Below are 15,680 nucleotides of genomic sequence, written 5' to 3' on the forward strand. Positions count from 1 at the left end.
TGCCGCATTTACTACACACAGCCTCCCGAGCAGGACACTTCAGACGAGGGTGCCGGACGTTCCCACAAAAATAACACTTCTGAATCCTAGAGGCAACAGTCGCTGAAGTAGAAACTGTTTCAGAATCTAGTAAACCACTCCTATTAAGTCCACATAATTCCTTTTCATCCGGAACTGCCGAAACCACAGTCACAGGCCGATTAAAAAGAGCATAAGAATCCGAACTTCTCTGAGCCACATCCAATGTAGAAGCTTGCTCAAAAGCACTCTTAAGATCCAAAGTCTTATTTTCTAACAACCGCTGTCGAATTGATCTAGACAGTAATCCATTAATAAAAGCATCCCGTACCGATTGTTCCTTATATTCTTCGGCCGTCACGGCCTTGTAATTACAGTTAACACTAAGGCACCGAAGTGCTTGTAAATAAGTATCCAAAGATTCTCCCACCTGCTGCCTACGGGCAGATAGAAGGTGACGTGCAAATACCTCATTCTTTGGTTTAACAAAAATCTTTTCCAATGTAGAAATAGCCACTTCGTAAGTTTTACAGTCCAAAATATACTTATACACATCCGGAGCAATGTAGTTGATCAGCATATTCAGCTTATTTAGAGACTCTTGATCCAACACGCCCAAAAAGTTTTTAAATGTACAATACCAGTGTTTCCATTTATCATCCACTCCTGCAGAATTAGGGTCAGCATTGAATCGTTCTGGTTGAAGATATCGCTCCATTCTGACATAAAGTTAATAAATTGAAATAAAGAATAGATTTGCCTTTCTAATCTAGGCTTTATTAACTTAAAAATCCTGCAGCACATCTTTCAACACCCAGTCCCAACTAAAGGCTGGAAAGAACTGAATTTAAGATGGCCACCACAAATCACATGACATCAACTACCAATGAGATTACAGCATATATCCCAAGGCAGGAAACAAACAACCAATCACAATACTTCTTACTAAACATAAAGAATAATCACCACAGTAACAAGGAGGGTAGATGAAGGTAGTGCGTTTGATATATTGTATATGGACTTTAACAAGGCTTTTGATAAGGTTTCACATGGCAGACTGGTCACAAAGTTAAAAGCCCATGGGATCCAGGGCAAAGTGTCAAGTTGGATTCAAAACTGGCTCAGAGACAGGAAGCAGAGGGTAATGGTTGATGGGTGTTTGTGACTGGAAGGCTGTTTCCAGTGGGGTTCCGCAGGGCTCAGTACGAGGTCCCTTGCTTTTTTGGTATATATCAATGATCTAGACTTGAATATAGGGGGTATGATTAAGAAGTTTGCAGATGATACTAAAATTGGCTGTGTGGTTGGTACTGAAGAAGGAAGCTGTAGACTGCAGGAAGATATCAATAAATTGGTCAGGTGGGCAGAACAGTGGCAAATGGAATTCAATCCGGAGAAGTGTGAGGTAATGCATTTGGGGAGGGCTAACAAGGAAAGAGAATGCACATTAAATGGTAGGACACTGAGTAGTGTAGAGGAACAAAGGGACCTTGGAGTGCATGTCCACAGATCCCTGAAGGTAGCAGGCCAGGTAGATAAGGTGGTTAAGAAGGCATACGGAATGCTTGCCTTTATTAGCCGTGGCATAGAATACAAGAGCAGGGGGGTTATGCTTCAACTGTATAAAACACTAGTTAGGCCTCAGCTAGAGTACTGCGTGCAGTTCTGGTCACCACATTACAGGAAAGATGTGATTGCACTAGAGAGGGTGCAGAGGAGATTTACAAGGATGTTGCTGGGAGTAGAGAATCTTAGCTATGAGGAAAGACTGGATAGGCTGGGTCTGTTTTCCTTGGAACAGAGGAGGCTGAGGGGAGACCTTATTGAGGTGTATAAAATGATGAGGGGCCTAGATAAAGTGGATAGAAAGGACCTATTTCCCTTAGCAGAGGGGTCAAAAACCAGGGGGCACAGATTTGAAGTAATTGGTGGAAGGTTTAGAGGGGATTTCAGAGGAAATTTCTTCACCCAGAGGGTTGTGGGGGTCTGGAACTCACTGCCTGAAAGGGTGGTAGAGGCAGGAACCCTAACCACATTTAAAAAGTACTTGGATCTGCACTTGGTCCGTAGCCCTGCAGACTAGAGCATCCCAAGAACTGGGAAGTGGGATTAGGCTGGATAGCTCTTTGTTGGCCGGCAGGATACGATTGGCAGAAATGGCCTCCTTCCATGCTGTAACTTTCTCTTACTCTCTCACTCTGTGTACCCACCTCGCACACACTGACTGCACCCACCGCGCACACACTGACTGCACCCACCGCGCACACACTGACTGCACCCACCGCGCACACACTGACTGCACCCACACACTGACTGCACCCACCGCGCACACACTGACTGCACCCACCGCGCACACACTGACTGCACCCACCGCACCCACACACAGACTGTACCCACACACTGACTGCACCCACACACTGACTGCACCCACAGTGGTAAACCACTGTTATTGTATATTGTTACCTCTGGGTGGCGGTGTGTACCAAGGCATGCCTCAGCTGACTCCGCCCACATGACCAGGTATAAAGGTGGGGGTTTCGCCGACTCACTTCCTTCTTGGAACCAGCCACCCACGAGAGGCATGCTCTGTTCTCTAGTTAATAAAAGCCTTTTCATCACCTTCCTGATTCATCGTCTTTTATGGAGTAATTGATAAGCGTATCAATTTTATTAACTAGAAGTAAAATGGCGACACCTGAACAGCAACAACAGCAGGCGTTGCTGCGAGCCCTCAGACCGGCATGCCTGGACCTCGACCCTCAAGCAGCGGGTTCATCAACCAATTTCGAACACTGGCTGAGCTGCTTTGAATCCTTCCTAGGAGCCTCCGCCGTGACATCGGAGGAGAACAAACTGAAAGTTTTGACCGCCCAGGTGAGCCCTCAAGTATATACGCTCATCCGGGACGCTACTACGTACACGGCGGCCCTCGAACTACTAAAAGGGCAATACACGCGCCGAGTGAACACGATTTACACCAGACACCTCTTGGGATCCCGCAGACAGCAACCGGGGGAATCGGTAGAGGCATTTTTACGGGCGTTACAGACACTCTGCAGAGACTGCGACTGTAAGGAGGTAACGGCTGCGGGGCACGCGGAGGGACTTACTTGTGATGCCTTCGTCAGGGGCCTCCAGTCCGACTACTCCCGGCAGAGACTGCTCGAAAGCAAGGAGCTCGACCTGAAGACGGCCGTAGCCCTTGCGCTCTCGCTAGATGCGGCCCACCGAAACCTCGAAGCATACTCACGTAACGGCACCGCGCCATGGCCATCGCGACCGTGGGACATGGGACCGCCGCCCCCGGCACCAACTGCTGCAGCGATGTCCCGAAATCAACTGGGACAGCCGCCCCCGGTAAGAACCGCAGCGATGCCCCGTAATCAGGCCCAAAAATGCTATTTCTGTGGCCAGTTAAAACACCCTAGAGCGCACTGCCCGGCTAAGACCGCTACCTGCTCGGGCTGCGGGAAGAAAGGCCATTACGCCAATGCCTGCAGGGGGAAACCAGCGAACGCCAGCAGCGCCGCGTGCGAACCATGGGGGCAGCCATCTTATCTGCCATTTTGTGCACCTCCGGCCGCATGGCCGCCGCCATTTTATCCGCCGCACTCAACCGCCACTTCGTCTCCGGACTCGACCACCGTCTCGTCGGACGACCATACCGACTCACTAAGCCATACACTGGCCTCCGTTACGCTGGATCAAGCCCTCCCTCATCATCTATCCAGCTCCATGATGGATATCACGGTAAACGGCCGCGCCACCACTTGCCTAATCGACAGCGGGAGCACAGAGAGTTTTATTCACCCAGACACGGTACGTAGCCACTCCCTCACGGTCCTGCCGACGCGCCATCGGATTTCTATGGCGTCCAAGTCCCATTCAATGGACGTCGGCGGCTACTGTGTGGTGACCCTTTCGGTTGGGGGCACAGAATATAAAAATTTTAAACTTCTAGTCCTGCCCCGTCTCTGCGCTGCCGTGCTGCTAGGGTTGGATTTTCAGTGCCACCTTAAAAGTGTCACATTAGCATACGGTGGACCCCTCCCCCCACTCTCAGTCTGCAACCAACACCTTTTAAACCGCCCGCCGCAAACCACCTGCAGCCTTTCCACACTAAAAGTCCCCCCCCCCTCCCTTGTTCGCTAACCTCACCCACGACTGTAAACCCATCGCTACCAAGAGCAGGCGGTACAGCGCCGGGGACAGAGCTTTCATTAGCTCTGAGGTGGAGCGGCTCTTGAAGGAGGGCATTATCGAAGGGAGCACTAGCCCCTGGCGAGCCCAGGTTGTAGTCGTTAAAACCACTGATAAACGCCGCCTGGTCATTGACTACAGCCAAACCATAAACCGGTACACTCAGCTGGACGCATACCCCCTTCCTCGCATATCTGATATGGTCAACCAGATTGCGCAATACAAAGTATTCTCCACCATTGACCTTAAGTCAGCATACCACCAGCTCCCCATCCGCCATGAGGACCGCCAGTATACCGCCTTCGAGGCGAACAGCCGCCTCTACCACTTCCTTAGGGTTCCCTTCGGCGTCACCAACGGGGTTTCGGTCTTCCAAAGGGAGATGGACCGGATGGTTGACGAGAACGCGCTGCAGGCCACCTTTCCCTATCTGGATAACGTCACCATCTGTGGCCATGACCAGCAGGACCATGACGTTAATCTAGAAAAATTCCTCCGTACAGTCCAACGGCTGAACCTAACGTACAATAAAGAGAAATGTATGTTTCGCACCAAACGCCTCGCCATTCTCGGCTGCGTGGTGGAGAACGGAGTCATCGGGCCCGACCCCGACAGAATGCGCCCCCTAATGGAGCTACCCCTCCCCCACTGCCAAAAAGCACTGAAGAGATGCCTGGGGTTTTTCTCCTACTATGCCCAGTGGGTGCCCCACTATGCAGACAAAGCTAGACCCCTCATCAAAGCCACCTCCTTCCCCCTGACACCAGAGGCGTGTGCAGCCTTCACTCTTATCAAGAGCGATATCGCGAAGGCCACAATGCACGCAGTGGATGAGTCGATCCCCTTCCAAGTGGAGAGCGATGCATCCGACTTCGCCCTAGCTGCGACCCTTAACCAGGCGGGCAGACCCGTGGCCTTTTTCTCAAGGACCCTCCAGGGCCCCGAGACCCGACACTCCTCTGTCGAAAAGGAGGCCCAGGCTATTGTGGAAGCGGTGCGTCACTGGAGGCATTACCTGGCCGGAAAACGGTTTACCCTGCTCACTGACCAGCGTTCAGTAGCTTTTATGTTTAATAATAAGCAGAGGGGCAAAATCAAGAACGACAAGATCTTGAGGTGGAGAATCGAACTCTCCACCTACAATTATGATATCTTGTACCGGCCCGGGAAACTAAATGAGCCCCCAGACGCCCTATCACGTGGTACATGCGCCAACGCGCAGATTGATAGACTGCAGACCCTCCACAATGACCTCTGCCACCCGGGGGTCACCAGGTTCTTCCATTTCATCAAATCCCATAACCTGCCCTATTCCATCGAGGAGGTCAGGACCATGACCAGGAACAGCCAAATCTGTGCCGAGTGCAAACCGCACTTTTATAGGCCGGACAGAGCAAGCCTGATCAAGGCCACCCGCCCCTTCGAGCGCCTGAGCGTCGATTTTAAAGGGCCCCTCCCCTCCTCTGACCGCAATGTGTACTTCCTCAACATAATTGATGAGTACTCCCGTTTCCCATCCCTTGCCCAGACATGACCAGTACCACGGTCATCAAATGTCTGAATGACCTCTTCGCCTTGTTCGGGTTCCCTAGCTATATACATAGCGACAGGGGCTCATCTTTCATGAGCGACGAACTTCGGCAGTACCTGCTAGCGAGAGGTATTGCTACAAGCAGGACCACCAGCTACAACCCCCGGGGGAACGGCCAGGTGGAAGAGAGAACGCGACGGTTTGGAAGGCCGTCCTCTTAGCCTTAAAATCTAAGGGCCTTCCGACCTCTCGCTGGCAGGAGGTCCTCCCTGCGGCGCTCCACTCCATCCGGTCACTGCTTTGTACTGCCACTAATGCCACCCCTCATGAGCAAATGTTCGTTTTCCCCAGGAAGTCCACATCGGGAACCTCGCTACCGGCATGGCTGACTTCTCCTGGGCCCGTCCTACTGCGGAGGCACGTAAGGACCCATAAAACGGACCCCCTGGTCGAGAGGGTGCACCTCCTACACGCCAACCCCCAGTATGCCTGGGTGACATACCCAGGCGGGCAGGAGGACACGGTCTCCATACGAGATCTCGCACCCTCGGGTACCCCTGAACTACCACCGTTATCCCCCACCACCCCTCCCAATCCAACCCCTGTAGACGACATGCCGGAGCCCCAGGACCCTTCGTTGACCACCCAGACACCAGATCCGACGTTGGATGCTGCAACACCGCCGCCGCCACCACGACGATCAGGACGTCAGACAAGGCCTCCTGATAGACTTAACTACACGAACTTGTAGTACCCTTCACCCCGCCGGACTTAATTTTAAACAAGGGGTGAATGTGGTAAACCACTGTTATTGTATATTGTTACCTCTGGGTGGCGCTGTGTACCAAGGCATGCCTCAGCTGACTCCGCCCACATGACCAGGTATAAAGGTGGGGGTTTCGCCAACTCACTTCCTTCTTGGAACCAGCCACCCACGAGAGGCATGCTCTGTTCTCTAGTTAATAAAAGCCTTTTCATCACCTTCCTGATTCATCGTCTTTTATGGAGTAATTGATAAGCTTATCACCCACACACTGACTGTACCCACACACGGACTGTACCCACACTGACTGTACCCACCGCACACACTGAATGTACCCACCGCACACACACTGACTGTACCCACCGCGCACACACTGACTGCACCCACCGCGCACACACTGACTGCACCCACCGCGCACACACTGACTGTACGCGCACACTGACTGCACCCACCGCGCGCGCACTGACTGCACCCACCGCGCGCGCACTGACTGCACCCACCGCGCGCGCACTGACTGCACCCACCCTATGTTCCCTGACATCTTTGGGAGGTTATTTGTGTCCTCCTTTGTGAAGACAGAACCAAAGTATGTATTTAATTGGTCTGCCATTTCTTTATTCCCCATTATAAATTCCCCTGATTCTGACTGCAAGACACCTACGCTTGACTTCACCAATCTTTTTCTCTTCACATATCTATAAAAGCTTTTACAGTCAGTTTTTATGTTCCTTGCAAGCTTACTCTCATACTCTATTTTCCCCCTCTTAATTAATCCCTTTGTCCTCCTTTGTTGAATCCTAAACTGCTCCCAATCCTCAGGTTTGCTGCTTTTTCTGGCCAATTTATATGTCCTCTCCTTGGATCTTATGCTATCCCTAATTTCCCTCGTTAGCCACGGTTGAGTCACCTTTTTTGTTTTATTTTTATGCCAAACTGGGATGAAACATTCTGTAGTTCATCCATTCGGTCTTTGAATGTTTGCCATTGCCTATCCACTGTCAACCCTTTGAGTGCCATTCCCCAATCAATCCTACCCAACTCGCTCCTCAGACTGTACCCATGGATTGGAGGGTAGCTAATGTTACCCCACTATTCAAAAAGGGTGGTAGAGAGAAAACGGGGAATTACAGACCGGTAAGCCTGACATCGGTAGTGGGGAAAATGCTAGAGTCCATTATAAAGGATGTAATAGCAGAGCACTTGGAAAACAGTAACAGGATCGGACAAAGTCAACATGGATTTACAAAAGGTAAATCGTGCTTGACTAATCTACTGGAATTTTTTGAGGACGTAATTGGTAAAATAGATAAGGGAGAACCAGTGGATGTGGTGCATTTGGATTTTCAAAAGGCTTTCGACAAGGCCCCGCATAAGAGATTAGCGTGTAAAGTTAAGGCACATGGGATTGGGGGAAAGGTATTGACTTGGATAGAGAACTGGTTGGCAGACAGAAAGCAAAGAGTTGGAATAAACGGGTCTTTTTCCGAGTGGCAGGCAGTGACTAGTGGGGTACCGCAGGGATCGGTCCTAGGACCCCAGCTATTCACAATATATATTAATGATCTAGACAAGGGAACTAGATGTAATATCTCCAAGTTTGCACACGACACAAAGCTGGGTGGGCGTGTGTGCTGTGAGGAGGATGCCGAGAAACTCCAGTATCATTTGGACAGGTTGGGTGATTGGGCAGAAGCATGGCAGATGCAGTATAATGTGGATAAATGCAAGTTTATCCACTTTGGTGTCAAAAACAGGAAGGCAGATTATTATCTAAATGGCAATAGATTGGGAGAAGGGGAAGTGCAACGAGACCTGGGTGTCCTCGTGCACCAGTCGCTGAAGGTAAGCATGCAGGTGCAGCAGGCGGTTAAGAAGGCAAATGGTATGTTGGCCTTCGTAGCGAGAAGGTTTGAGTACAGGAACAAGGATGTCTTGCTGCAGTTGTACAGGGCCTTGGTGAGGCCACATCTTAAGTATTGTGTGCAGTTTTGGTCGTCTTATCTGAGGAAGGATGTTCTTGCCATGGAAGGAGTGCAGCGAAGATTCACCAGGCTGATACCTGGGATGGCAGGAATGACGCATGAGGAGAGATTGGGTCGATTGGGCTTGTACTCGCTGGAGTTTAGAAGAATGAGAGGGGATCTCATCGAAACTTATAAAATTCTAACAGGACTAGACAGAATAGATGCTGGAAGGATGTTCCCGATGGTCGGGGAGTCCAGAACCAGGGGTCACAGTCTAAGGATAAGGGGTAAGCCATTTAGGACAGAGATGAGAAGGAATTTCTTCACCCAGAGAGTGGTGAACCTGTGGAATTCTCTGCCAAAGAAGGCAGTAGAGGCCAATTCAGTAATATATTCAAGAAGGAGTTGGATATATTACTTAAGGCTAAAGGGATCAAGGGATATGGAGAGAAGGCAGGAACAGGGTACTGAATTTGGATGATCAGCCATGATCTCATTGAATGGCGGAGCAGGTTCGAGGGAGCGAATGGCCTACTCCTGCTCCTATCTTCTATGTTTCTGTACCCGCCGGGCGCGCACACCGACTGCACCCGCCGGGCGCGCACACCGACTGTACCCGCCGGGCGCGCACACCGACTGTACCCGCCGGGCGCGCACACCGACTGTACCCGCCGCCCGCGCACACCGACTGTACCCGCCGCCCGCACACCGACTGTACCCGCTGGAGCCGCACACCGACTGTACCCGCACACCGCCTGTACCCGCCGGACCCACACACCGACTGTACCCGCCGGACCAGCACACCGACTGTACCCGCCGCCCGCACACCGACTGTACCGGCCGCCCGCACACCGACTGTACCCGCCGGACCAGCACACCGACTGTACCCGCCGGACCAGCACACCGACTGTACCCGCCGCCCGCACACCGACTGTACCCGCCGGACCGCACACCGACTGTACCCGCACACCGACTGTACCCGCCGCCCGCTGACCGACTGTAGCCGCCGCCCGCTCACCGACTGTAGCCGCCGCCCGCTCACCGACTGTACCCGCCGCCCGCACACCGGCTGTACCCGCCGCCCGCACACCGGCTGTACCCGCCGCCCGCACACCGACTGTACCCGCCGCCCGCACACCGACTGTACCCGCACACCGACTGTACCCGCACACCGACTGTACCCGCCGCACACACACCCCGACTGTACCCGCCGCCCGCACACCGACTGTACCCGCGGACCCGCTCACCAACTGTACCCACCGCCTGCACACCGACTGTACCCGCCGCACACACACACCGACTGTACCCGCCGGACCCGCTCACCGACTGTACCCGCCGGACCCGCTCACCGACTGTACCCGCCAGACCCGCACACCGACTGTTCCCGCCGCCCACACACCGACTGTACCCGCCGCCCGCTCACCGACTGTACCCGCCAGACCCACTCACCGACTGTACCCGCCGCCCGCACACACAGACTGTACCCGCCGTCCGCACACACCGACTGTACCCGCCGCCCGCTCACCGACTGTACCCGCCGCCCGCTCACCGACTGTACCCGCCGCCCGCACACCGACTGTACCAGCCGCCCGCACACCGACTGTACCCGCCGCCCGCACACCGACTGTACCCGCCGCCCGCACACCGACTGTACCCGCCGCCCGCACACCGACTGTACCCGCCGCCCGCACACCGACTGTACCCGCCGCCCGCACACCGACTGTACCCGCCGCCCGCACACCGACTGTACCCGCCGCCCGCACACCGACTGTACCCGCCGCCCGCACACCGACTGTACCCGCCGCCCGCACACCGACTGTACCCGCCGCCCGCACACCGACTGTACCCGCCGCCCGCACACCGACTGTACCCGCCGCCCGCTCACCGACTGTACCCGCCGGACCCGCACACAACGACTGTACCCGCTGCCCGCTCAGCAACTGTACCCGCCAGATATACCCCATTACTGTGACTGCAGCGGACAGGCACACACATTGTATGACCCACATACTCTGTACCTGACAAAGAATCACCACCCTTGCGAAATCTCTTGGACACCAGGAACCTCTGCACCTGGTTCTCCTTCCCGCGGCAGTGCCTGGGTCGTTTGTGAGGCGGTGAGCGATGTGGGAGCTCGGATGGTAGGTTTGTGTTGTCCTCGATCAGACGGACTCCCATCACCGTCATCAGTGACCGAGTCTCCACAGGGTCCCAGCTCCAGGTGAAGTCGGCATTGCTGCAGTTCGATGGAGTGCTCTCCTGTAACACTCGCCTACCAGAAAGGAAGATCAATCAACCCGGGCTGATTTCCCCTCTCTCTAACCCAGGGGTCACTGGACAGTGATCAGGAGCAGGAACCCAGGCTGATTTCCCCCTCTCTCTAACCCAGGGGTCACTGGACAGTGATCAGGAGCAGGAACCCAGGCTGATTTCCCCTCTCTCTAACCCAGGGGTCACTGGACAGTGATCAGGAGCAGGAACCCAGGCTGATTTCCTCTCTCTCTAACCCAGGGGTCACTGGACAGTGATCAGAAGCAGGAACCCTGGCTGATTTCCCCTCTCTCTCTAACCCAGGGGTCACTGGACAGTGATCAGGAGCAGGAACCCAGGCTGATTTCCCCTCTCTCTAACCCAGGGGTCACTGGACAGTGATCAGCAGCAGGAACCCAGGCTGATTTCCTCTCTCTCTAACCCAGGGGTCACTGGACAGTGATCAGGAGCAGGAACCCTGGCTGATTTCCCCTCTCTCTAACCCAGGGGTCACTGGGCAGTGATCAGAAGCAGGAACCCTGGCTGATTTCCCCTCTCACTAACCCAGGGCTCACTGGACAGTGATCAGGAGCAGGAACCCTGGCTGATTTCCCCTCTCACTAACCCAGGGCTCACTGGACAGTGATCAGGAGCAGGAACCCTGGCTGATTTCCCCCTCTCTCTAACCCAGGGGTCACTGGACAGTGATCAGGAGCAGGAACCCTGGCTGATTTCCCCCTCGCTCTAACCCAGGGGTCACTGGACTGTGATCAGGAGCAGGAACCCTGGCTGATTTCCCCTCTCACTAACCCAGGGGTCACTGGGCAGTGATCAGGAGCAGGAACCCTGGCTGATTTCCCCCTCTCTCTAACCCAGGGGTCACTGGACAGTGATCAGGAGCAGGAACCCTGGCTGATTTCCCCCTCTCTCTAACCCAGGGGTCACTGGGCAGTGATCAGGAGCAGGAACCCTGGCTGATTTCCCTCTCTCTCTAACCCAGGGGTCACTGGGCAGTGATCAGGAGCAGGAACCCTGGCTGATTTCCCCCTCTCTCTAACCCAGGGGTCACTGGGCAGTGATCAGGAGCAGGAACCCTGGCTGATTTCCCCTCTCTCTAACCCAGGGGTCACTGGACAGTGATCAGAAGCAGGAACCCTGGCTGATTTCCCCTCTCTCTCTAACCCAGGGGTCACTGGACAGTGATCAGGAGCAGAAACCCTGGCTGATTTCCCCTCTCTCTAACCCAGGGGTCACTGGACAGTGATCAGGAGCAGGAACCCAGGCTGATTTCCTCTCTCTCTAACCCAGGGGTCACTGGGCAGTGATCAGGAGCAGGAACCCTGGCTGATTTCCCCTCTCTCTAACCCAGGGGTCACTGGGCAGTGATCAGGAGCAGGAACCCTGGCTGATTTCCCCTCTCTCTAACCCAGGGGTCACTGGACTGTGATCAGGAGCAGGAACCCAGGCTGATTTCCCTTCTCTCTAACCCAGGGGTCACTGGACAGTGATCAGGAGCAGGAACCCTGGCTGATTTCCCCTCTCTCTAACCCAGGGGTCACTGGGCAGTGATCAGGAGCAGGAACCCTGGCTGATTTCCCCTCTCTCTCTAACCCAGGGGTCACTGGACAGTGATCAGGAGCAGGAACCCTGGCTGATTTCCCCTCTCTCTCTAACCCAGGGGTCACTGGGCAGTGATCAGGAGCAGGAACCCAGGCTGATTTCCCCCTCTCTCTAACCCAGGGGTCACTGGACAGTGATCAGAAGCAGGAACCCTGGCTGATTTCCCCTCTCTCTCTAACCCAGGGGTCACTGGACAGTGATCAGGAGCAGGAACCCAGGCTGATTTCCTCTCTCTCTAACCCAGGGGTCACTGGACAGTGATCAGGAGCAGGAACCCTGGCTGATTTCCCCTCTCTCTAACCCAGGGGTCACTGGGCAGTGATCAGAAGCAGGAACCCTGGCTGATTTCCCCTCTCACTAACCCAGGGCTCACTGGACAGTGATCAGGAGCAGGAACCCTGGCTGATTTCCCCTCTCACTAACCCAGGGCTCACTGGACAGTGATCAGGAGCAGGAACCCTGGCTGATTTCCCCTCTCACTAACCCAGGGGTCACTGGGCAGTGATCAGGAGCAGGAACCCTGGCTGATTTCCCCCTCTCTCTAACCCAGGGGTCACTGGACAGTGATCAGGAGCAGGAACCCTGGCTGATTTCCCCCTCTCTCTAACCCAGGGGTCACTGGGCAGTGATCAGGAGCAGGAACCCTGGCTGATTTCCCTCTCTCTCTAACCCAGGGGTCACTGGGCAGTGATCAGGAGCAGGAACCCTGGCTGATTTCCCCCTCTCTCTAACCCAGGGGTCACTGGGCAGTGATCAGGAGCAGGAACCCTGGCTGATTTCCCCTCTCTCTAACCCAGGGGTCACTGGACAGTGATCAGAAGCAGGAACCCTGGCTGATTTCCCCTCTCTCTCTAACCCAGGGGTCACTGGACAGTGATCAGGAGCAGAAACCCTGGCTGATTTCCCCTCTCTCTAACCCAGGGGTCACTGGACAGTGATCAGGAGCAGGAACCCAGGCTGATTTCCTCTCTCTCTAACCCAGGGGTCACTGGGCAGTGATCAGGAGCAGGAACCCTGGCTGATTTCCCCTCTCTCTAACCCAGGGGTCACTGGGCAGTGATCAGGAGCAGGAACCCTGGCTGATTTCCCCTCTCTCTAACCCAGGGGTCACTGGACTGTGATCAGGAGCAGGAACCCAGGCTGATTTCCCCTCTCTCTAACCCAGGGGTCACTGGGCAGTGATCAGGAGCAGGAACCCTGGCTGATTTCCCCTCTCTCTAACCCAGGGGTCACTGGACAGTGATCAGGAGCAGGAACCCAGGCTGATTTCCTCTCTCTCTAACCCAGGGGTCACTGGACAGTGATCAGGAGCAGGAACCCGGGCTGATTTCCCCTCTCTCTAACCCAGGGGTCACTGGGCAGTGATCAGGAGCACGAACCCGGGCTGATTTCCCCTCTCTCTAACCCAGGGGTCACTGGACAGTGATCAGGAGCAGGAACCCTGGCTGATTTCCCCTCTCTCTAACCCAGGGGTCACTGGGCAGTGATCAGGAGCAGGAACCCAGGCTGATTTCCTCTCTCTCTAACCCAGGGGTCACTGGACAGTGATCAGGAGCAGGAACCCAGGCTGATTTCCCCTCTCTCTAACCCAGGGGTCACTGGACAGTGATCAGGAGGAGGAACCCAGGCTGATTTCCCCTCTCTCTAACCCAGGGGTCACTGGACAGTGATCAGGAGCAGGAACCCTGGCTGATTTCCCCTCTCTCTAACCCAGGGGTCACTGGGCAGTGATCAGGAGCAGGAACCCAGGCTGATTTCCTCTCTCTCTAACCCAGGGGTCACTGGACAGTGATCAGGAGCAGGAACCCAGGCTGATTTCCCCTCTCTCTAACCCAGGGGTCACTGGACAGTGATCAGGAGCAGGAACCCAGGCTGATTTCCCCTCTCTCTAACCCAGGGATCACTGGACAGTGATCAGGAGCAGGAACCCGGGCTGATTTCCCCTCTCTCTAACCCAGGGGTCACTGGGCAGTGATCAGGAGCAGGAACCCGGGCTGATTTCCCCTCTCTCTAACCCAGGGGTCACTGGACAGTGATCAGGAGCAGGAACCCAGGCTGATTTCCCCTCTCTCTAACCCAGGGGTCACTGGACAGTGATCAGGAGCAGGAACCCAGGCTGATTTCCCCTCTCTCTAACCCAGGGATCACTGGACAGTGATCAGGAGCAGGAACCCAGGCTGATTTCCCCTCTCTCTAACCCAGGGGTCACTGGGCAGTGATCAGGAGCAGGAACCCGGGCTGATTTCCCTTCTCTCTAACCCAGGGGTCACTCGGCAGTGATCAGGAGCAGGAACCCTGGCTGATTTCCCCTCTCTCTAACCCAGGGGTCACTGGGCAGTGATCAGGAGCAGGAACCCGGGCTGATTTCCCCCTCTCTCTAACCCAGGGGTCACTGGACAGTGATCAGGAGCAGGAACCCTGGCTGATTTCCCCTCTCACTAACCCAGGGATCACTGGACAGTGATCAGGAGCAGGAACCCAGGCTGATTTCCCCTCTCTCTAACCCAGGGGTCACTCGGCAGTGATCAGGAGCAGGAACCCTGGCTGATTTCCCTTCTCTCTAACCCAGGGGTCACTGGGCAGTGATCAGGAGCAGGAACCCGGGCTGATTTCCCCCTCTCTCTAACCCAGGGGTCACTGGACAGTGATCAGGAGCAGGAACCCTGGCTGATTTCCCCTCTCACTAACCCAGGGATCACTGGACAGTGATCAGGAGCAGGAACCCTGGCTGATTTCCCTTCTCTCTAACCCAGGGGTCACTGGGCAGTGATCAGGAGCAGGAACCCGGGCTGATTTCCCCCTCTCTCTAACCCAGGGGTCACTGGACAGTGATCAGGAGCAGGAACCCTGGCTGATTTCCCCTCTCACTAACCCAGGGATCACTGGACAGTGATCAGGAGCAGGAACCCAGGCTGATTTCCTCTCTCTCTAACCCAGGGGTCACTGGACAGTGATCAGGAGCAGGAACCCTGGCTGATTTCCTCTCTCTCTAACCCAGGGGTCACTGGACAGTGATCAGGAGCAGGAACCCTGGCTGATTTCCCCTCTCTCTAACCCAGGGGTCACTGGACAGTGATCAGGAGCAGGAACCCGGGCTGATTTCCTCTCTCTCTAACCCAGGGGTCACTGGACAGTGATCAGGAGCAGGAACCCAGGCTGATTTCCTCTCTCTCTAACCCAGGGGTCACTGGACAGTGATCAGGAGCAGGAACCCGGGCTGATTTCCCCTCTCTCTAACCCAGGGGTCACTGGACAGTGATCAGGAGCAGGAACCCGGGCTGATTTCCCCTCTCTCTAACCCAGGATCACTGGACAGTGATCAGGTCTCTCTCTT

At 54.8% G+C, this 15,680-nt stretch overlaps 2 protein-coding genes across 2 annotated transcripts in view; one reads left to right on the top strand and one right to left on the bottom strand.

Annotated features, from left to right (window-relative positions):
* The window catches only part of skp2 (S-phase kinase-associated protein 2, E3 ubiquitin protein ligase), a 44,951-nt gene extending 34,182 nt beyond the window's left edge, over positions 1-10,769 (bottom strand). Inside the window, exon 1 of the mRNA XM_085963046.1 lies at positions 10,495-10,769. Coding sequence (XP_085819172.1) covers positions 10,495-10,663 — 169 coding nt within the window. The 5' untranslated portion in view covers positions 10,664-10,769. The remainder of the gene's footprint in view (positions 1-10,494) is intronic.
* Positions 1-15,680, top strand: part of LOC147123888 (nipped-B-like protein) — an 832,420-nt gene that overhangs the window by 235,869 nt on the left and 580,871 nt on the right.

This window comes from Somniosus microcephalus, chromosome 1 (genome assembly GCF_052327205.1).
Source record: "Somniosus microcephalus isolate GS21.2 chromosome 1, FLI_Smic_1.0, whole genome shotgun sequence".
Taxonomy (NCBI): Eukaryota; Metazoa; Chordata; class Chondrichthyes; order Squaliformes; family Somniosidae; genus Somniosus; species Somniosus microcephalus.